General features: G+C 39.6%; 1 protein-coding gene across 1 annotated transcript; it reads right to left on the bottom strand.

The window, feature by feature from the left end:
* Positions 1 to 1,798: 1,798 nt before the first annotated feature.
* LOC124406691 lies at positions 1,799 to 3,864 on the bottom strand. Its single transcript, XM_046882219.1, has 3 exons — positions 3,780 to 3,864; positions 3,534 to 3,683; positions 1,799 to 1,962 (listed from the first exon to the last, which is right to left on the bottom strand). Exons 1-3 carry the CDS (start codon positions 3,799 to 3,801, stop codon positions 1,901 to 1,903), a joined length of 234 nt encoding a protein of 77 aa, XP_046738175.1. The 5' UTR covers positions 3,802 to 3,864; the 3' UTR covers positions 1,799 to 1,900.
* Between the last annotated feature and the right edge of the window lie 19,272 nt (positions 3,865 to 23,136).

Here is a 23,136-nt window from a genome sequence, read left to right as displayed (position 1 = left end):
AATCGTTAGCAATTTCATGTCCCGAAAACACTGCCAAAAGTCACACAACGACCATACTGTGCAATGTCGTTAGGTGAAAAACTTTGGTAAAATCATTCAGCCATATAATATGATATAAAATACGGTATCATAGCTAATGACAGTATATAGAAAGATTTCTCGTACCGTACGGCACTTGGAATTTTGAATGTCGTTTACGGAAAGCAGAATTGTATAGAACGATTTTTCACGAAATAGAGCAATATATATATATTTTAGTGCACTGATCACCCTCTAGATAGTGAAACGTGTACGAACATTTTTACATAATATAAATAAATATGATTCGCCGCTGGTCTTTGAAATTCTAAATCCGCAATGTTGGATGCCAACATTATTGATACATGATGGCTTAAGAATTTGTAATTTGAAATATCCAGTATTTATAATTGTATACGTATTCACCAAAGCAACTTGATCAAGCAAATTTCTCTAGATCTTTGATACAAAATTGATCCGTCGACTTTGTAACTTATTTATGAAGCCTAATTCGATACCTGTAGTGAGCCTACGTAGACGCTATGGTGTCAACGAAACTACTCTTATTGCTGGAGAATTCAACAAAACAGAAATTAGAAGAAGAAGAATTATTCATGATTTCGAACATATTGTTACTTCAAAACAAATTATGGTGGCACCGAGTGTCCACTCCAAATCTCTGGCAAAAGCCTTCGAATTATTATTGCGATCAAGTATTCAAAACTTACACTTACGTGAGTAAATAATCATTCATAAATCGAAACTTGCAATTCAACGAAAGCGTTGCCTATCGCAATCTTTAATTTGCACACTGTATGAGGTGTATTATCTTTATATATTTGATTTTTGTTCTTATTTCTATTACGCCACACTTAGCACCCAACACTGTTAATGTGAATAATCCACCGTCCTTAAGTCAAGCAGATTCTGTAATTAGTCTTTACCAGTCGAGTGAAATGTTGCTTATTATATTTTGCCTATTATCAGTGAAAATACGCCAAATGACACAATTTCATAACATGCATTTAATTAATACCAAACGAATATATTGACAAAATTATAGTCTTCTATAGTATAGAATACGCTTCTGGCATTGTTGACGGAAAAAAAAGGAATTTGTTTCTTTTTTTTTCTGTATGTATAAGTACTCAAGCCCTCCACTTATTCTGTGGTTATTCTAAACTGTTATTCACAAGATGTCCTCTCGTAACTTGAACCTAACTTCCCTGTTCCTGTGATGAAAGGCAAGCTCGTCTATTGGGGAACCTTTTGACTCCAGAAACGTTAAGTTATCTCGGGTAAACCCACATCGGGGGAATCTCCAGATCAGATGTTCAAGAGATTTCTTCTGTCCACTCTCACATTGGTCCTCCTCAATTGTATTCATTCTCTTTAAGTGAGCTTTTGTCCTAGTGTGACGGGCCTTTAATTCTGTCGAGACCACCTATGCGCACTCTAACTTGAAACTTGATTTCGCAATCAGCAACTATCATTCACGTCAAGCAAAAACAAAAATTTAGTCGCATCTCAGACCAGGCTCATGTTTTGCATAATCTTATTTGAAATAAAATTAGTGCATCCGGTGATGACTCTGAGGTATACACTTTGAGTTCCATCTGGATATATCCTACCATATGGATTCCGTTGACCATAAAATAGGAAATAAGAAGGTATGCTTAATCACATGCAAGCAACAGGTCCCTGGTTCAGGTATGGCGTTATCAATAACGCAGATACACATTTTGCGATGGTAAAATTGATTAAGAAAAACTTGAAGACAAGGTACAATTAAATTATATATATTTCAACTGAATTGCTACAAGAAGATATTATACAGTTACTGAGTTGCTAAAGCAATACCAGTTATGGGGTACTTGACATTTCAGTCATCCAATCCACAATGTGTTTTGATAGTCGCAACTCGTGGATCATCGGGTCTGTAGACTGAAACGAAACACATGAGATATGAGTGACAAATCAATGAATGATTCTTGTAATCATTAACTTCGGATTATTGTCAGCAGTTTAAAAATTTCTGTTTTTATTTGGAGGGAGAAAAAACAGTTATGTGAGTTATTTTTAAAAGCATCAGTTTGTAATTAAATAACATCCAGTTTGCAAAAACTGTTAAATTTACAAATTTTGATATGCGATCGACAAAAAGAATTCAAATCTTTGGTATTTTTTTTAGTTTTTGCTACTCTTGATTGAAATCGAGGCCGTTTTTCAATTGTCAAAAAGAAGTAGTGAAAGTGAGCAAGCTGAATGATCAACTGCACATAGGCATAATAATTGAACTCTATGGGACGGCTAGATCATACTGTGTCAATATTTTCACATAGAGATAGAGCATGTAATATGCATTCGGACCAAAAATCGATCGATCCATAAGAAGAGACAGAAACGTACGCGGCCAATATCTGTTTGCTTCTAACCAGACACGTCACTCTCATATTAAGTGCTCTTGGAGTAGTTTTTTTTTCGAAAAAGGATAGAAAAAAGACCTTTAGTGTTGCGTACGGTGAATATATTTTTCTTATTATATTTATTTTATCAACCAAGGGTTTCTTTCCGTTGTTCATCATATTAATCAAATGTTTACAGTGCTGTTATTTTGACTCATGTATCGTGAAAGAACTACCTTAAGGTGTACAGAATACGAATAAATAATAAAATTAACATTATGAACATCAATCTCATAAGACGGCAAATTCCAGAATATGGAGCCAATTAAGTGGTGTAATGCAGATATTTGTGGCTTTCGAAAATTCTGTGAGTTGTGATGAAGCAAAAGAACGACTCAGATTGGGAATGTAAGCACAATCATTTCAGGCACGAAATCAATGAAAATATACTAGTGATTATATTTGGCTCAAAGTCAACTAATGTTGTAAGATATTAACATAAGTGTAATTGAACGATGAAAATTTTCCCAAAGATGGCATGAGCAAATTTTACAATGTTTGTCATTAATGTCTTTTAGACATGCATCGTGAAAGAATTGAGAATTGCAATCAGTATTTTCATAAGAATAAATAGTTTCAGGATTGGCTCTCATCTCCGTTATACCAGTATGATCTGTAACTACAATTTAAATTTCATTTTTGCCCCTAATCACACTTGTGAAAGAAAAGTAACATTAGATTACAAGATGAAGAAGTTAAAGATATTTATCCAGTTGCCGACCCACCAGCTATGCCACAATAAGTAAAAAAGTTAAGTATGTCAGAATCCACAAAATAAAAGCTGTAGATCTCTAGCCCAATCGAAATATTTTAGTTCCCGATATGATTACAAATGATGACAAACGCTCAACAACGTTAACCATTGACACGTCTAGTCACTAATTGTTTTCCAACTTATTTGCAAATAAACTAAAAAAAAATAAGCGAAACCAATAAGAGGTTATGTTATGTAAGTACAGCCTTATTTCGATGCATGGTACTAGAGCCAGAGAGTTGAGAAACTATGATTAATACTTTTGAAGTATATATTAAATAACTTGGAACTATTACCAGTGTAGTGAAACTTGTACTTTCGCCTGTGGCCATCGTTCTTATCATAGATATACAGTCCTCCAGCCGAGATACCTAGTCCAAGTAATGCAATGAACGACGATCCAACAATTTCGGGAATTTCATTCCAACTTCTCAGAAGGAGGCCCACTGTAAGAAGGGAAAACAGATTCGTCTCAAATCTATGGTTTAGTGAAGCAAACGTAAATATCCATTATTTCTGGTAAGTTGAACCTCAGTACGCACCCTTCTGGCCCGATGCCGCCATGATTAATCCGTTCACTTTTGCGAAAAAAATTGCCACTTTGAGATTAGGTTCAACCAATGAACATTGAACTCTATACTAACACTTCAGTGGGCTTAAAGCTCCATCCTTGTTCGGAAGTTTGTAGTACAGATAGCGCCACTCGTAGCGTTGTTGTTACTGATCTCTATGCGCTTAGTGTGGCCAAAGACGTTTGTTGGACTGGGAATATGCGCTTATTTTTTTGACGCCCTACGATCAATTCCGGACAAATTAAGACTAGACTCAAAATTGGATCGCGAAAATGAACTGAACCGATAGTTTGGATCACCAATATCGATTAAACACTGATGTATAACGGAAAAGCATCAAAAACCCGCGTAATGGAATTATAGTTTAATTGTTGAAAGTATTGAATAAAAGACGGAACTCGAAAATGATAGTTGGAATGGACTACATGCTTGCTCGAATCAGTACACGTAGTCGGCAACAGGTGACTTCGTGGAACGGCGAAGGAACCGTAGGCAAATTGTTAATGATTGAGAGATTAATTGATGCATTTTCGCTTTTGTAATTAATGAAGAATTTGAATTTTGACTTTAACTTTGATATTTATTTTAAGATTCGGAGTTAAGTTGATAAGAATGAATTACAATCTGATGATAATTCGACTCAAAAATACCGAACCGAAAGTGTACAAAAAATGGGTCAGAGTAACGATGTATCAATTAGAAACTTGAATTAAAAAATGCTCCCTAAGCTTGATCTGCACCAGCTTATGTGGGGCACAGGTCTTCTATGGTCCTGTAAAATTTTGGTTGACAGATTTATCACATCGAGTCACCAGCGATAATTTTTGGGGGGTAGGTGCGTTGCGATTGGTTTGCACCCTAATTCTCTTTGGTTTACACCAGGGTTGACCTGTTCGTGTCTCAGTTGTTACCTTATATCGTCTGCTTCACATATCCCAGCTAACTTCCAGTTTGCTGCAAAAGCTTGCCTTGTTAGGCTTTATGATATTCAATAATTTGATGTTGGATATTTTCGCTGGTGCCTCATGTTAATTTTATATCACTTCCGTAGTCGGGAAATTCTTATAATTAGATAATTTTATAGTTAAACAATTGGATAATATAATAATAGTCTGGCTTAGATAATTGTACGAAACACGGCACAGAATTGTGTGCAAAACTGAACAAGCCTTCGGGATGTATTGCCTACAATTATCTAGGGTAATGTGCTAAGAGGTTCCTTCTCATTCGGTATTTATTCTTCATATTAAATATTTGATATTGAAGACAACATAATATTGGCCGATAGGCTTTTTCATCTACGATTGAATATACCCCTCCGGGTTTCGCAAGGTTGCCAGTGCTGCGTACCATTTTTAAGAACTTAGTCTTTACGACACAGTGTTGGCTTGACGGTGGTACAACATGACTTGACTATATAGGATTGATTTTGTTTTTATCACTTTATACTATGCTTAAGTTGTCTATTTTAAATTGAAATTGAGGTGACAATTATCCTCAAAAGATATCATGGTAGTAACGAAATAAGAATAATACTACAATTAACAATGTTTGAGAATATTCATATTTGAATATTATCATATTAGTGGCGATAACCTAACTTGTAATACAAGCAGATGATGTAAGCAAACAATATTCTTTTTATGGGTATTTTACAGTATTGAAATATCAACGAACAATGCTTGATTGATACTGTAATATTGTGATATGAAAAATGAATATTAATGTATATATACAGATATATTGATATGTGTAGGTGTAGGATAAAAGTATAATACTCTAGGGTATAGATGATGATTACGTCTACGGTATCCTTACCGACAGCACGACTCCGTGTAGAGTGGGATTGCCTTTAACGTGACGTTAGTCTATGCTCTCCTGGTAAGCCTACACTAGCGGTATTCTGTTGGCTAATATTAATGCTAATAATGCTGTCAATGATTTGAATGATAACATCAACGAAGTTTTTTACAAAGTCAATTTTAAGCTACAAATATTTTGGAAAACTTTTGAACCACTTCATTCTTAGTTCCAATTGTTTCAAGAATGCTTCAATGCGGAATTTTTTCGATTTATCCTCCGGTTTTAAGATTATGAATTCAAAAAATTCAATGTCTCAAGTTTTTAATACATCCAAAAAGTTCTAAGACTATTTTATCTTTGATAGGAAAAAGTTAAAAATATGGAGATAACTAACATATTTTCTGAGTTTTTCCTAAAATTTGGAAGCGTTAATTGGGTTTAAACTGAAATAAATTACGCAGATGCTTAAAGAAATGTAAAAATGAATAATCACAATGAATTTCTGCGCTAACTCCGTCAATAACTTGATGAATTTGTAGTTTTAAAAAGCAAAGAGCTTGGAAATTGACTTTTAGAAGTTGAGAACAAACTCTGAATATTTTTTGCTCGAAAAAGTAAAGATAACCGATTTGTATTTTTGGTGAGAATATTGACGATTTTAAAGGCTGCTAGAATCGATTCCCTGACGTACTATACTGACGGGATTTTGCGAGAGGAATCGATTAAGCGCAGTCTCAATACGCTGCAAGCGAGAGCTGGAAAGTTACAGCCGGAAAACTCATGATTTTCATCGTCATTCTTCTGCTGCTGGTCCTACACTCTTTTCAATATGTTTTCTGAGTTCCTGGGGGTCGAATTACTCTAGATATGGTCACACAAATCGATTTCTAATCGAAAAAATCTCGGCTCCGAAAATGAGCAAAAAAGTAAGGCTAACCCCTTTGGATTTTTGGCCAAAACTTCGACGATTTTAAAAAGTGCTGCAATTGATTCTTCAGGGCACTATTCCGACGTAATTTTGCGAGAGAAATCGATTGAGCGCAGTCCCAATACGCTGCGAGCAACGGATCAAAAGTTACAGCGAAAAAACTGCAGATTTTCATCGTCATTTCTCTGCTGTTGGTCCTACGCTCTTTTTAATGTCTTTTTTGAGTTCCTGAGGTTCCAATTAGCCGAAAAACGGTCATACAAATCAATTCCGAGACCAGTAATTTTCGGCTCCAAAAATCGCAAAAAAAGTAAGGTTAACCCCTTTGGATTTTTGTCGAAAATTTCGACGACTTTGAAAAGTGCTGCAATTGATTCTGTGGGGCACTATTTTGACGTAATTTTGCGAGAGAAATCGAATGAGCGCAGTCCCAATACGCTGCGAGCAACGGATCAAAAGTTACAGCCAAAAAACTGCAGATTTTCATCGTCATTTCTCTGCTGTTGGTCCTACGCTCTTTTTAATGTCTTTTTTGAGTTCCTGAGGTTCCGATTAGCCAGAAAACGGTCATACGAATCAATTCGGAGACCAGAAATTTTCGGCTCCAAAAATCGCAGAAAAAGTAAGGTTAACCCCTTTGGATTTTTGTCGAAAATTTCGACGACTTTGAAAAGTGCTGCAATTGATTCTGTAGGGCACTATTTCGACGTAATTTTGCGAGAGAAATCGATTGAGCGCAGTCCCAATACGCTGCGAGCAACGGATCAAAAGTTACAGCCAAAAAACTGCAGATTTTCATCGTCATTTCTCTGCTGTTGGTCCTACGCTCTTTTTATTGTCTTTTTTGAGTTCCTGAGGTTCCAATTAGCCGAAAAACGGTGATACAAATCAATTCGGAGACCAGAAATTTTCGGCTCCGAAAATCGGAAAAAAAGTAAGGTTAACCCCTTCGGATTTTTGTCGAAAATTTCGACGACTCTGGAAAGTGCTGCAATTAAATCTTTGGGGCACTATTCCGACGTAAGTTTGCGAGAGAAATCGATTAAGCGCAGTCCCAATACGCTGCGAGCAACGGATCGAAAGTTACAGCCAAAAAACTGCAGATTTTCATCGTCATTTCTCTGCTGTTGGTCCTACGCTCTTTTTAATGTCTTTTTCAAGTTCCTGAGGTTCCAATTAGCCGAAAAACGGTCATACAAATCAATTCGGAGACCAGAAATTTACGGCTCCAAAAATCGCAAAAAAAGTAAGGTTAACCCCTTTGGATTTTTGTCGAAAATTTCGACGACTTTGAAAAGTGCTGCAATTGATTCTGTAGGGCACTATTCCGACGTAATTTTGCGAGAGAAATCGATTGAGCGCAGTCCCAATACGCTGCGAGCAACGGATCAAAAGTTACAGCCGAAAAACTGCAGATTTTCATCGTCACATCTCTGCTGTTGGTCCTACGCTCTTTTTAATGTCTTTTTTGAGTTCCTAAGGTTCCAATTAGCCGAAAAACGGTCATACAAATCAATTCCGAGACCAGTAATTTTCGGCTCCAAAAATCGCAGAAAAAGTAAGGTTAACCCCTTTGGATTTTTGTCGAAAATTTCGACGACTTTGAAAAGTGCTGCAATTGATTCTGTAGGGCACTATTTCGACGTAATTTTGCGAGAGAAATCGATTGAGCGCAGTCCCAATACGCTGCGAGCAACGGATCAAAAGTTACAGCCAAAAAACTGCAGATTTTCATCGTCATTTCTCTGCTGTTGGTCCTACGCTCTTTTTATTGTCTTTTTTGAGTTCCTGAGGTTCCAATTAGCCGAAAAACGGTGATACAAATCAATTCGGAGACCAGAAATTTTCGGCTCCGAAAATCGGAAAAAAAGTAAGGTTAACCCCTTCGGATTTTTGTCGAAAATTTCGACGACTCTGGAAAGTGCTGCAATTAAATCTTTGGGGCACTATTCCGACGTAAGTTTGCGAGAGAAATCGATTAAGCGCAGTCCCAATACGCTGCGAGCAACGGATCGAAAGTTACAGCCAAAAAACTGCAGATTTTCATCGTCATTTCTCTGCTGTTGGTCCTACGCTCTTTTTAATGTCTTTTTCAAGTTCCTGAGGTTCCAATTAGCCGAAAAACGGTCATACAAATCAATTCGGAGACCAGAAATTTACGGCTCCAAAAATCGCAAAAAAAGTAAGGTTAACCCCTTTGGATTTTTGTCGAAAATTTCGACGACTTTGAAAAGTGCTGCAATTGATTCTGTAGGGCACTATTCCGACGTAATTTTGCGAGAGAAATCGATTGAGCGCAGTCCCAATACGCTGCGAGCAACGGATCAAAAGTTACAGCCGAAAAACTGCAGATTTTCATCGTCACATCTCTGCTGTTGGTCCTACGCTCTTTTTAATGTCTTTTTTGAGTTCCTAAGGTTCCAATTAGCCGAAAAACGGTCATACAAATCAATTCCGAGACCAGTAATTTTCGGCTCCAAAAATCGCAAAAAAAGTAAGGTTAACCCCTTTGGATTTTTGTCGAAAATTTCGACGACTTTGAAAAGTGCTGCAATTGATTCTGTGGGGCACTATTCCGACGTAATTTTGCGAGAGAAATCGAATGAGCGCAGTCCCAATACGCTGCGAGCAACGGATCAAAAGTTACAGCCAAAAAACTGCAGATTTTCATCATCATTTCTCTGCCGTTGGTCCTACGCTCTTTTTAATGTCTTTTTTGAGTTCCTGAGGTTCCGATTAGCCAGAAAACGGTCATACAAATCAATTCGGGGACCAGAAATTTTCGGCTCCAAAAATCGCAAAAAAAGTAAGGTTAACCCCTTTGGATTTTTGTCGGAAATTTCAACAACTCTGAAAAGTGCTGCAATCGATTCTGTGGGGCACTATTTCGACGTAATTCTGCGAGAGAAATCGATTGAGCGCAGTCCCAATACGCTGCGAGCAACGGATCAAAAGTTACAGCCAAAAAACTGCAGATTTTCATCGTCATTTCTCTGCTGTTGGTCCTACGCTCTTTTTAATGTCTTTTTCAAGTTCCTGAGGTTCCAATTAGCCGAAAAACGGTCATACAAATCAATTCGGAGACCAGAAATTCACGGCTCCAAAAATCGCAAAAAAAGTAAGGTTAACCCCTTTGGATTTTTGTCAAAAATTTCGACGACTTTGAAAAGTGCTGCAATTGATTCTGTGGGGCACTATTCCGACGTAATTTTGCGAGAGAAATCGATTGAGCGCAGTCCCAATACGCTGCGAGCAACGGATCAAAAGTTACAGCCAAAAAACTGCAGATTTTCATCGTCATTTCTCTGCTGTTGGTCCCACGCTCTTTTTAATGTCTTTTTTGAGTTCCTGAGGTTCCAATTAGCCGAAAAACGGTCATACAAATCAATTCGGAGACCAGTAAGTTTCGGCTCCAAAAATCGCATAAAAAGTAAGGCTAACCCCTTTGGATTTTTGTCGAAAATTTCGACGACTTTGAAAAGTGCTGCAATTGATTCTGTGGGGCACTATTCCGACGTAATTTCGCGAGAGAAATCGATTGAGCGCAGTCCCAATACGCTGCGAGCAACGGATCAAAAGTTACAGCCAAAAAACTGCAGATTTTCATCGTCATTTCTCTGCTGTTGGTCCTACGCTCTTTTTAATGTCTTTTTTGAGTTCCTGAGGTTCCAATTAGCCGACAAACGGTCATACAAATCAATTCGGAGACCAGAAATTTTCGGCTCCGAAAATCGGAAAAAAGTAAGGTTAACCCCTTTGGATTTTTGTCGGAAATATCGACGACTTTGGAAAGTGCTGCAATTAATTCTTTAGGGCACTATTCCGACGTAATTTTGCGAGAGAAATCGATTGAGCGCAGTCCCAATACGCTGCGAGCAACGGATCAAAAGTTACAGCCAAAAAACTGCAGATTTTCATCGTCATTTCTCTGCTGTTGGTCCGACGCTCCTTTTATTGTCTTTTTTGAGTTCCTGAGGTTCCAATTAGCCGAAAAACGGTGATACAAATCAATTCGGAGACCAGAAATTTTCGGCTCCGAAAATCGGAAAAAAAGTAAGGTTAACCCCTTCGGACTTTTGTCGAAAATTTCGACGACTCTGGAAAGTGCTGCAATTAAATCTTTGGGGCACTATTCCGACGTAAGTTTGCGAGAGAAATCGATTAAGCGCAGTCCCAATACGCTGCGAGCAACGGATCGAAAGTTACAGCCAAAAAACTGCAGATTTTCATCGTCATTTCTCTGCTGTTGGTCCTACGCTCTTTTTAATGTCTTTTTTGAGTTCCTGAGGTTCCAATTAGCCGAAAAACGGTCATACAAATCAATTCGGAGACCAGAAATTTTCGGCTCCAGAAATCGCAAAAAAAGTAAGGTTAACCCCTTTGGATTTTTGTCAAAAATTTCGACGACTTTGAAAAGTGCTGCAATTGATTCTGTGGGGCACTATTCCGACGTAATTTTGCGAGAGAAATCGATTGAGCGCAGTCCCAATACCCTGCGAGCAACGGATCAAAAGTCACAGCCAAAAAACTGCAGATTTTCATCGTCATTTCTCTGCTGTTGGTCCCACGCTCTTTTTAATGTCTTTTTTGAGTTCCTGAGGTTCCAATTAGCCGAAAAACGGTCATACAAATCAATTCGGAGACCAGTAATTTTCGGCTCCAAAAATCGCATAAAAAGTAAGGCTAACCCCTTTGGATTTTTGTCGAAAATTTCGACGACTTTGAAAAGTGCTGCAATTGATTCTGTAGGGCACTATTTCGACGTAATTTTGCGAGAGAAATCGATTGAGCGCAGTCCCAATACGCTGCGAGCAACGGATCAAAAGTTACAGCCAAAAAACTGCAGATTTTCATCGTCATTTCTCTGCTGTTGGTCCGACGCTCTTTTTATTGTCTTTTTTGAGTTCCTGAGGTTCCAATTAGCCGAAAAACGGTGATACAAATCAATTCGGAGACCAGAAATTTTCGGCTCCGAAAATCGGAAAAAAAGTAAGGTTAACCCCTTCGGACTTTTGTCGAAAATTTCGACGACTCTGGAAAGTGCTGCAATTAAATCTTTGGGGCACTATTCCGACGTAAGTTTGCGAGAGAAATCGATTAAGCGCAGTCCCAATACGCTGCGAGCAACGGATCGAAAGTTACAGCCAAAAAACTGCAGATTTTCATCGTCATTTCTCTGCTGTTGGTCCTACGCTCTTTTTAATGTCTTTTTCAAGTTCCTGAGGTTCCAATTAGCCGAAAAACGGTCATACAAATCAATTCGGAGACCAGAAATTTACGGCTCCAAAAATCGCAAAAAAAGTAAGGTTAACCCCTTTGGATTTTTGTCGAAAATTTCGACGACTTTGAAAAGTGCTGCAATTGATTCTGTAGGGCACTATTCCGACGTAATTTTGCGAGAGAAATCGATTGAGCGCAGTCCCAATACGCTGCGAGCAACGGATCAAAAGTTACAGCCAAAAAACTGCAGATTTTCATCGTCATTTCTCTGCTGTTGGTCCTACGCTCTTTCTAATGTCTTTTTTGAGTTCCTGAGGTTCCGATTAGCCAGAAAACGGTCATACAAATCAATTCGGAGACCAGAAATTTTCAGCTCCAAAAATCGCAAAAAAAGTAAGGTTAACCCCTTTGGATTTTTGTCGGAAATTTCAACAACTCTGAAAAGTGCTGCAATCGATTCTGTAGGGCACTATTCCGACGTAATTCTGCGAGAGAAATCGATTGAGCGCAGTCCCAATACGCTGCGAGCAACGGATCAAAAGTTACAGCCAAAAAACTGCAGATTTTCATCGTCATTTCTCTGCTGTTGGTCCTACGCTCTTTTTAATGTCTTTTTCAAGTTCCTGAGGTTCCAATTAGCCGAAAAACGGTCATACAAATCAATTCGGAGACCAGAAATTCACGGCTCCAAAAATCGCAAAAAAAGTAAGGTTAACCCCTTTGGATTTTCGTCAAAAATTTCGACGACTTTGAAAAGTGCTGCAATTGATTCTGTGGGGCACTATTCCGACGTAATTTCGCGAGAGAAATCGATTGAGCGCAGTCCCAATACGCTGCGAGCAACGGATCAAAAGTTACAGCCAAAAAACTGCAGATTTTCATCGTCATTTCTCTGCTGTTGGTCCTACGCTCTTTTTAATGTCTTTTTTGAGTTCCTGAGGTTCCAATTAGCCGAAAAACGGTCATACAAATCAATTCGGAGACCAGAAATTTTCGGCTCCGAAAATCGGAAAAAAGTAAGGTTAACCCCTTTGGATTTTTGTCGGAAATTTCGACGACTTTGGAAAGTGCTGCAATTAATTCTTTAGGGCACTATTCCGACGTAATTTTGCGAGAGAAATCGATTGAGCGCAGTCCCAATACGCTGCGAGCAACGGATCAAAAGTTACAGCCAAAAAACTGCAGATTTTCATCGTCATTTCTCTGCTGTTGGTCCTACGCTCTTTTTAATGTCTTTTTTGAGTTCCTGAGGTTCCAATTAGCCGAAAAACGGTCATACAAATCAATTCGGAGACCAGAAATTTTCGGCTCCGAAAATCGCAGAAAAAGTAAGGTTAACCCCTTTGGATTTTTGTCGAAAATTTCGACGACTTTAAAAATTGCTGCAATTATTTCTTCAGGGCACTATTCCGACGTAATTTTGCGTGAGGAATCGATTGAGCGCAGTCCCGATACGCTGCGAGCAACGGATCAAAAGTTACGGCCAAAAAACTGCAGATTTTCATCGTCATTCCTCTGCTGTTGGTCCTACGCTCTTTTTATTGTCTTTTTTGAGTTCCTGAGGTTCCAATTAGCCAGAAAACGGTCATACAAATCAATTCGGAGACCAGAAATTTTCGGCTCCAAAAATCGCAAAAAAAGTAAGGTTAACCCCTTTGGATTTTTGTCGGAAATTTCGACGACTCTGAAAAGTGCTGCAATCGATTCTGTAGGGCACTATTCCGACGTAATTCTGCGAGAGAAATCGATTGAGCGCAGTCCCTATACGCTGCGAGCAACGGATCAAAAGTTACAGCCAAAAAACTGCAGATTTTCATCGTCATTTCTCTGCTGTTGGTCCTACGCTCTTTTTAATGTCTTTTTTGAGTTCCTGAGGTTCCAATTAGCCGAAAAACGGTCATACAAATCAATTCGGAGACCAGAAATTTTCGGCTCCGAAAATCGCAAAAAAGTTAGGTTAACCCCTTTGGATTTTTGTCGGAAATTTCGACGACTTTGGAAAGTGCTGCAAATCATTCTTTAGGGCACTATTCCGACGCAATTTTGCGAGAAAAATCGATTGAGCGCAGTCCCAATACGCTGCGAGCAACGGATCAAAAGTTACAGCCAAAAAACTGCAGATTTTCATCGTCATTTCTCTGCTGTTGGTCCTACGCTCTTTTGAATGTCTTTTTTGAGTTCCTGAGGTTCCAATTAGCCGAAAAACGGTCATACGAATTAATTCGGAGACCAGAAATTTTCAGCTCCAAAAATCGCAAAAAAAGTAAGGTTAACCCCTTTGGATTTTTGTCGAAAATTTCGACGACTTTGAAAAGTGCTGCAATTGATTCTGTAGGGCACTATTCCGACGTAATTTTGCGAGAGAAATCGATTGAGCGCAGTCCCAATACGCTGCGAGCAACGGATCAAAAGTTACAGCCAAAAAACTGCAGATTTTCATCGTCATTTCTCTGCTGTTGGTCCTACGCTCTTTTTAATGTCTTTTTTGAGTTCCTGAGGTTCCAATTAGCCGAAAAACGGTCATACAAATCAATTCGGAGACCAGAAATTTTCGGCTCCAAAAATCGCAAAAAAAGTAAGGTTAACCCCTTTCGATTTTTGTCGAAAATTTCGACGACTTTGAAAAGTGCTGCAATTAATTCTTTAGGGCACTATTCCGACGTAATTTTGCGAGAGAAATCGATTGAGCGCAGTCCCAATACGCTGCGAGCAACGGATCAAAAGTTACAGCCAAAAAACTGCAGATTTTCATCGTCATTTCTCTGCTGTTGGTCCGACGCTCTTTTTATTGTCTTTTTTGAGTTCCTGAGGTTCCAATTAGCCGAAAAACGGTGATACAAATCAATTCGGAGACCAGAAATTTTCGGCTCCGAAAATCGGAAAAAAAGTAAGGTTAACCCCTTCGGACTTTTGTCGAAAATTTCGACGACTCTGGAAAGTGCTGCAATTAAATCTTTGGGGCACTATTCCGACGTAAGTTTGCGAGAGAAATCGATTGAGCGCAGTCCCTATACGCTGCGAGCAACGGATCAAAAGTTACAGCCAAAAAACTGCAGATTTTCATCGTCATTTCTCTGCTGTTGGTCCTACGCTCTTTTTAATGTCTTTTTTGAGTTCCTGAGGTTCCAATTAGCCGAAAAACGGTCATACAAATCAATTCGGAGACCAGAAATTTTCGGCTCCGAAAATCGGAAAAAAGTTAGGTTAACCCCTTTGGATTTTTGTCGGAAATTTCGACGACTTTGGAAAGTGCTGCAAATCATTCTTTAGGGCACTATTCCGACGTAATTTTGCGAGAAAAATCGATTGAGCGCAGTCCCAATACGCTGCGAGCAACGGATCAAAAGTTACAGCCAAAAAACTGCAGATTTTCATCGTCATTTCTCTGCTGTTGGTCCTACGCTCTTTTGAATGTCTTTTTTGAGTTCCTGAGGTTCCAATTAGCCGAAAAACGGTCATACAAATCAATTCGGAGACCAGAAATTTTCGGCTCCGAAAATCGCAAAAAAAGTAAGGTTAACCCCTTTGGATTTTTGTCGAAAATTTCGACGACTTTGAAAAGTGCTGCAATTGATTCTGTAGGGCACTATTTCGACGTAATTTTGCGAGAGAAATCGATTGAGCGCAGTCCCAATACGCTGCGAGCAACGGATCAAAAGTTACAGCCAAAAAACTGCAGATTTTCATCGTCATTTCTCTGCTGTTGGTCCTACGCTCTTTTTATTGTCTTTTTTGAGTTCCTGAGGTTCCAATTAGCCGAAAAACGGTCATACGAATTAATTCGGAGACCAGAAATTTTCAGCTCCAAAAATCGCAAAAAAAGTAAGGTTAACCCCTTTGGATTTTTGTCGAAAATTTCGACGACTTTGAAAAGTGCTGCAATTGATTCTGTAGGGCACTATTCCGACGTAATTTTGCGAGAGAAATCGATTGAGCGCAGTCCCAATACGCTGCGAGCAACGGATCAAAAGTTACAGCCAAAAAACTGCAGATTTTCATCGTCATTTCTCTGCTGTTGGTCCTACGCTCTTTTTAATGTCTTTTTTGAGTTCCTGAGGTTCCAATTAGCCGAAAAACGGTCATACAAATCAATTCGGAGACCAGAAATTTTCGGCTCCAAAAATCGCAAAAAAAGTAAGGTTAACCCCTTTCGATTTTTGTCGAAAATTTCGACGACTTTGAAAAGTGCTGCAATTAATTCTTTAGGGCACTATTCCGACGTAATTTTGCGAGAGAAATCGATTGAGCGCAGTCCCAATACGCTGCGAGCAACGGATCAAAAGTTACAGCCAAAAAACTGCAGATTTTCATCGTCATTTCTCTGCTGTTGGTCCGACGCTCTTTTTATTGTCTTTTTTGAGTTCCTGAGGTTCCAATTAGCCGAAAAACGGTGATACAAATCAATTCGGAGACCAGAAATTTTCGGCTCCGAAAATCGGAAAAAAAGTAAGGTTAACCCCTTCGGACTTTTGTCGAAAATTTCGACGACTCTGGAAAGTGCTGCAATTAAATCTTTGGGGCACTATTCCGACGTAAGTTTGCGAGAGAAATCGATTAAGCGCAGTCCCAATACGCTGCGAGCAACGGATCGAAAGTTACAGCCAAAAAACTGCAGATTTTCATCGTCATTTCTCTGCTGTTGGTCCTACGCTCTTTTTAATGTCTTTTTCAAGTTCCTGAGGTTCCAATTAGCCGAAAAACGGTCATACAAATCAATTCGGAGACCAGAAATTTACGGCTCCAAAAATCGCAAAAAAAGTAAGGTTAACCCCTTTGGATTTTTGTCGAAAATTTCGACGACTTTGAAAAGTGCTGCAATTGATTCTGTAGGGCACTATTCCGACGTAATTTTGCGAGAGAAATCGATTGAGCGCAGTCCCAATACGCTGCGAGCAACGGATCAAAAGTTACAGCCAAAAAACTGCAGATTTTCATCGTCATTTCTCTGCTGTTGGTCCTACGCTCTTTTTAATGTCTTTTTTGAGTTCCTGAGGTTCCGATTAGCCAGAAAACGGTCATACAAATCAATTCGGAGACCAGAAATTTTCAGCTCCAAAAATCGCAAAAAAAGTAAGGTTAACCCCTCTGGATTTTTGTCGGAAATTTCAACAACTCTGAAAAGTGCTGCAATCGATTCTGTAGGGCACTATTCCGACGTAATTCTGCGAGAGAAATCGATTGAGCGCAGTCCCAATACGCTGCGAGCAACGGATCAAAAGTTACAGCCAAAAAACTGCAGATTTTCATCGTCATTTCTCTGCTGTTGGTCCTACGCTCTTTTTAATGTCTTTTTCAAGTTCCTGAGGTTCCAATTAGCCGAAAAACGGTCATACAAATCAATTCGGAGACCAGAAATTCACGGCTCCAAAAATCGCAAAAAAAGTAAGGTTAACCCCTTTGGATTTTCGTCAAAAATTTCGACGACTTTGAAAAGTGCTGCAATTGATTCTGTGGGGCACTATTCCGACGTAATTTCGCGAGAGAAATCGATTGAGCGCAGTCCCAATACGCTGCGAGCAACGGATCAAAAGTTACAGCCAAAAAACTGCAGATTTTCATCGTCATTTCTCTGCTGTTGGTCCTACGCTCTTTTTAATGTCTTTTTTGAGTTCCTGAGGTTCCAATTAGCCGAAAAACGGTCATACAAATCAATTCGGAGACCAGAAATTTTCAGCTCCAAAAATCGCAAAAAAAGTAAGGTTAACCCCTTTGGATTTTTGTCGAAAATTTCGACGACTTTGAAAAGTGCTGCAATTGATTCTGTAGGGCACTATTCCGACGTAATTTTGCGAGAGAAATCGATTGAGCGCAGTCCCAATACGCTGCGAGCAACGGATCAAAAGTTACAGCCAAAAAACTGCAGATTTTCATCGTCATTTCTCTGCTGTTGGTCCTACGCTCTTTTTAATGTCTTTTTTGAGTTCCTGAGGTTCCAATTAGCCGAAAAACGGTCATACAAATCAATTCGGAGACCAGAAATTTTCGGCTCCAAAAATCGCAAAAAAAGTAAGGTTAACCCCTTTCGATTTTTGTCGAAAATTTCGACGACTTTGAAAAGTGCTGCAATTAATTCTTTAGGGCACTATTCCGACGTAATTTTGCGAGAGAAATCGATTGAGCGCAGTCCCAATACGCTGCGAGCAACGGATCAAAAGTTACAGCCAAAAAACTGCAGATTTTCATCGTCATTTCTCTGCTGTTGGTCCTACGCTCTTTTTAATGTCTTTTTTGAGTTCCTGAGGTTCCAATTAGCCGAAAAACGGTCATACAAATCAATTCGGAGACCAGAAATTTCCGGCTCCGAAAATCGCAGAAAAAGTAAGGTTAACCCCTTTGGATTTTTGTCGAAAATTTCGACGACTTTGGAAAGTGCTGCAATTAGTTTTTCAAGTAGCTATTCCGACGTAATTTTGCGAGAGGAATCGATTGAGCGCAGTCCCAATACGCTGCGAGCAACGGATCAAAAGTTACAGCCAAAAAACTGCAGATTTTCATCGTCATTTCTCTGCTGTTGGTCCTACGCTCTTTTTAATGTCTTTTTTGAGTTCCTGAGGTTCCAATTAGCCGAAAAACGGTCATACAAATCAATTCGGAGACCAGAAATTTTCGGCTCCGAAAATCGGAAAAAAGTTAGGTTAACCCCTTTGGATTTTTGTCGGAAATTCCGACGACTTTGGAAAGTGCTGCAAATCATTCTTTAGGGCACTATTCCGACGTAATTTTGCGAGAAAAATCGATTGAGCGCAGTCCCAATACGCTGCGAGCAACGGATCAAAAGTTACAGCCAAAAAACTGCAGATTTTCATCGTCATTTCTCTGCTGTTGGTCCTACGCTCTTTTTAATGTCTTTTTTGAGTTCCTGAGGTTCCAATTAGCCGAAAAACGGTCATACAAATCAATTCGGAGACCAGAAATTTTCGGCTCCAAAAATCGCAAAAAAAGTAAGGTTAACCCCTTTCGATTTTTGTCGAAAATTTCGACGACTTTGAAAAGTGCTGCAATTAATTCTTTAGGGCACTATTCCGACGTAATTTTGCGAGAGAAATCGATTGAGCGCAGTCCCAATACGCTGCGAGCAACGGATCAAAAGTTACAGCCAAAAAACTGCAGATTTTCATCGTCATTTCTCTGCTGTTGGTCCTACGCTCTTTTTAATGTCTTTTTTGAGTTCCTGAGGTTCCAATTAGCCGAAAAACGGTCATACAAATCAATTCGGAGACCAGAAATTTCCGGCTCCGAAAATCGCAGAAAAAGTAAGGTTAACCCCTTTGGATTTTTGTCGAAAATTTCGACGACTTTGGAAAGTGCTGCAATTAGTTTTTCAAGTAGCTATTCCGACGTAATTTTGCGAGAGGAATCGATTGAGCGCAGTCCCAATACGCTGCGAGCAACGGATCAAAAGTTACAGCCAAAAAACTGCAGATTTTCATCGTCATTTCTCTGCTGTTGGTCCTACGCTCTTTTTAATGTCTTTTTTGAGTTCCTGAGGTTCCAATTAGCCGAAAAACGGTCATACAAATCAATTCGGAGACCAGAAATTTTCGGCTCCGAAAATCGGAAAAAAGTTAGGTTAACCCCTTTGGATTTTTGTCGGAAATTCCGACGACTTTGGAAAGTGCTGCAAATCATTCTTTAGGGCACTATTCCGACGTAATTTTGCGAGAAAAATCGATTGAGCGCAGTCCCAATACGCTGCGAGCAACGGATCAAAAGTTACAGCCAAAAAACTGCAGATTTTCATCGTCATTTCTCTGCTGTTGGTCCTACGCTCTTTTGAATGTCTTTTTTGAGTTCCTGAGGTTCCAATTAGCCGAAAAACGGTCATACAAATCAATTCGGAGACCAGAAATTTTCGGCTCCGAAAATCGCAAAAAAAGTAAGGTTAACCCCTTTGGATTTTTGTCGAAAATTTCGACGACTTTGAAAAGTGCTGCAATTGATTCTGTAGGGCACTATTTCGACGTAATTTTGCGAGAGAAATCGATTGAGCGCAGTCCCAATACGCTGCGAGCAACGGATCAAAAGTTACAGCCAAAAAACTGCAGATTTTCATCGTCATTTCTCTGCTGTTGGTCCTACGCTCTTTTTATTGTCTTTTTTGAGTTCCTGAGGTTCCAATTAGCCGAAAAACGGTCATACGAATCAATTTGGAGACCAGAAATTTTCGGCTCCAAAAATCGCAAAAAAAGTAAGGTTAACCCCTTTGGATTTTTGTCGAAAATTTCGACGACTTTGAAAAGTGCTGCAATTGATTCTGTAGGGCACTATTCCGACGTAATTTTGCGAGAGAAATCGATTGAGCGCAGTCCCAATACGCTGCGAGCAACGGATCAAAAGTTACAGCCAAAAAACTGCAGATTTTCATCGTCATTTCTCTGCTGTTGGTCCTACGCTCTTTTTAATGTCTTTTTTGAGTTCCTGAGGTTCCAATTAGCCGAAAAATGGTCATACAAATCAATTCGGAGACCAGAAATTTTCGGCTCCAAAAATCGCAAAAAAAGTAAGGTTAACCCCTTTCGATTTTTGTCGAAAATTTCGACGACTTTGAAAAGTGCTGCAATTAATTCTTTAGGGCACTATTTCGACGTAATTTTGCGAGAGAAATCGATTGAGCGCAGTCCCAATACGCTGCGAGCAACGGATCAAAAGTTACAGCCAAAAAACTGCAGATTTTCATCGTCATTTCACAGCTGCTGGTCCTACACTCTTTTTGATGTGTTTTCTGAGTTCCTGGCGGTCGAATTACTCTAGAGATGGTCACACAGATCGATTTCTAAACGAAAAGTTCTCGGCTCCGAAAATGAATAAAAAAGTAAGGCTAACCCCTTGGGATTTTTGCCCAAATTTCGACGATTCAGCAAAGTGCTGCAATTAGTTTTTCAAGTAGCTATTCCGACGTAATTTTGCGAGAGGAATCGATTAAGCGCAGTCCCAATACGCTGCGAGCGATAGCTGAAAAGTTACAGCCGAAAAACTCATGATTTTCATCGTCATTTCTCTGCTGCTGGTCCTACGCTCTTTTTGATGTGTTTTCTGAGTTCCTGGGGGTCGAATTACTCTAGAGATGGTCACACAAATCGATTTCTGAACGAAAAGTTTTCGGCTTCGAAAATGAGCAAAAAAGTAAGGCTAACTCCTTCGGATTTTTGGCCAAAATTCCGACGATTTTGAAAAGTGCTGCAATCAATTCCACAAGGTGCTATTCCGACGTCATTTCGCGAGAGGAATCGATCGAGCGCAGTCCCAATACGCTGCGAGCGATAGCTGAAAAGTTACAGCCGAAAAACTCATGATTCTCATCGTCATTTCTCTGCTGCTGGTCCTACGCTCTTTTTGATGTGTTTTCTGAGTTCCTGGGGGTCGAATTACTCTAGAGATGGTCACACAAATCGATTTCTGAACGAAAAGTTCTCAGCTCCGAAAATGAGCAACAAAGTAAGGCTAACCCCTTTGAATTTTCGGCCAAAATTTCGACGACTTTGGAAAGTGCTGCAATCAATTTTTTCAGGCAATATTCCGACGTCATTTTGCGAGAGGAATCGATTGAGCGCAGTCTTAATACGCTGCGAGCGATAGCTGAAAAGTTACAGCCGAAAAACTCATGATTTTCATCGTTATTTCTCTGCTGCTGGTCCTACGCTCTTTTTGATGTGTTTTCTGAGTTCCTGGGGGTCGAATTACTCTAGAGATGGTCACACAAATCGATTTCTGAACGAAAAGTTCTCAGCTCCGAAAATGAGCAAAAAAGTAAGGCTAACCCCTTCGGACTTTTGGCCAAAATTCCGACGATTTTGAAAAGTGCTGCAATCAATTCCACAAGGTGCCATTCCGACTTAATTTTGCGTGAGGAATCGATTGAGGGCAGTCTTAATACGCTGCGAGCGATAGCTGAAAAGTTACAGCCGAAAAACTCATGATTTTCATCGTCATTTCTCTGCTGCTGGTCCTACGCTTTTTTTTATGTGTTTTCTGAGTTCCTGGGGGTCGAATTACTCTAGAGATGGTCACGCAAATCGATTTCTGAACGAAAAGTTCTCGGCTCCGAAAATAAGCAAAAAAGTAAGGCTAACCCCTTCGAATTTTCGGCAAAAATTTCGACGACTTTGGAAAGTGCTGCAATTAATTTTTTCAGGCGCTATTCCGACGTCATTTCGCGAGAGGAATCGATCGAGCGCAGTCCCAATACGCTGCGAGCGATAGCTGAAAAGTTACAGCCGAAAAACTCATGATTCTCATCGTCATTTCTCTGCTGCTGGTCCTACGCTCTTTTTGATGTGTTTTCTGAGTTCCTGGGGGTCGAATTACTCTAGAGATGGTCACACAAATCGATTTCTGAACGAAAAGTTCTCAGCTCCGAAAATGAGCAAAAAAGTAAGGCTAACCCCTTTGAATTTTCGGCCAAAATTTCGACGACTTTGGAAAGTGCTGCAATCAATTTTTTCAGGCAACATTCCGACGTAATTTCGCGAGAGGAATCGATTGAGCGCAGTCTCAATACGCTGCGAGCGATAGCTGAAAAGTTACAGCCGAAAAACTCATGATTTTCATCGTTATTTCTCTGCTGCTGGTCCTACGCTCTTTTTGATGTGTTTTCTGAGTTCCTGGGGGTCGAATTACTCTAGAGATGGTCACACAAATCGATTTCTGAACGAAAAGTTCTCAGCACCGAAAATGAGCAAAAAAGTAAGGCTGACCCCTTTGGATTTTTGGCCAAAATTTCGACGATTTTGAAAAGTGCTGCAATTAATTCTTCAAGGTGCCATTACGACGTAATTTCGCGAGAGGAATCGATTGAGCGCAGTCCCAATACGCTGCGAGCGATAGCTGAAAAGTTACAGCCGAAAAACTCATGATTTTCATCGTCATTTCTCTGCTGCTGGTCCTACGCTTTTTTTTATGTGTTTTCTGAGTTCCTGGGGGTCGAATTACTCTAGAGATGGTCACGCAAATCGATTTCTGAACGAAAAGTTCTCGGCTCCGAAAATAAGCAAAAAAGTAAGGCTAACCCCTTCGAATTTTCGGCAAAAATTTCGACGACTTTGGAAAGTGCTGCAATTAATTTTTTCAGGCGCTATTCCGACGTCATTTCGCGAGAGGAATCGATCGAGCGCAGTCCCAATACGCTGCGAGCGATAGCTGAAAAGTTACAGCCGAAAAACTCATGATTCTCATCGTCATTTCTCTGCTGCTGGTCCTACGCTCTTTTTGATGTGTTTTCTGAGTTCCTGGGGGTCGAATTACTCTAGAGATGGTCACACAAATCGATTTCTGAACGAAAAGTTCTCAGCTCCGAAAATGAGCAAAAAAGTAAGGCTAACCCCTTTGAATTTTCGGCCAAAATTTCGACGACTTTGGAAAGTGCTGCAATCAATTTTT

The sequence above is a fragment of the Diprion similis genome, chromosome 6, assembly GCF_021155765.1.
Source record: "Diprion similis isolate iyDipSimi1 chromosome 6, iyDipSimi1.1, whole genome shotgun sequence".
NCBI lineage: Eukaryota > Metazoa > Arthropoda > Insecta > Hymenoptera > Diprionidae > Diprion > Diprion similis.
This window is presented reverse-complemented; position numbering and strand designations above follow the sequence as displayed.

What these genes read in the sequence shown, in the direction of transcription:
- LOC124406691 (XM_046882219.1), bottom strand. Translation starts at nt 3,801, where the DNA reads ATGGCGGCATCGGGCCAGAAGG. An exon ending in GGCGGCATCGGGCCAGAAGG is followed by an intron (nt 3,684 to 3,779) that starts GTGCGTACTGAG and finishes CCCTTCTTACAG; the next exon opens with TGGGCCTCCTTCTGAGAAGT. An exon ending in GTACAAGTTTCACTACACTG is followed by an intron (nt 1,963 to 3,533) that starts GTAATAGTTCCA and finishes GTTTCGTTTCAG; the next exon opens with TCTACAGACCCGATGATCCA.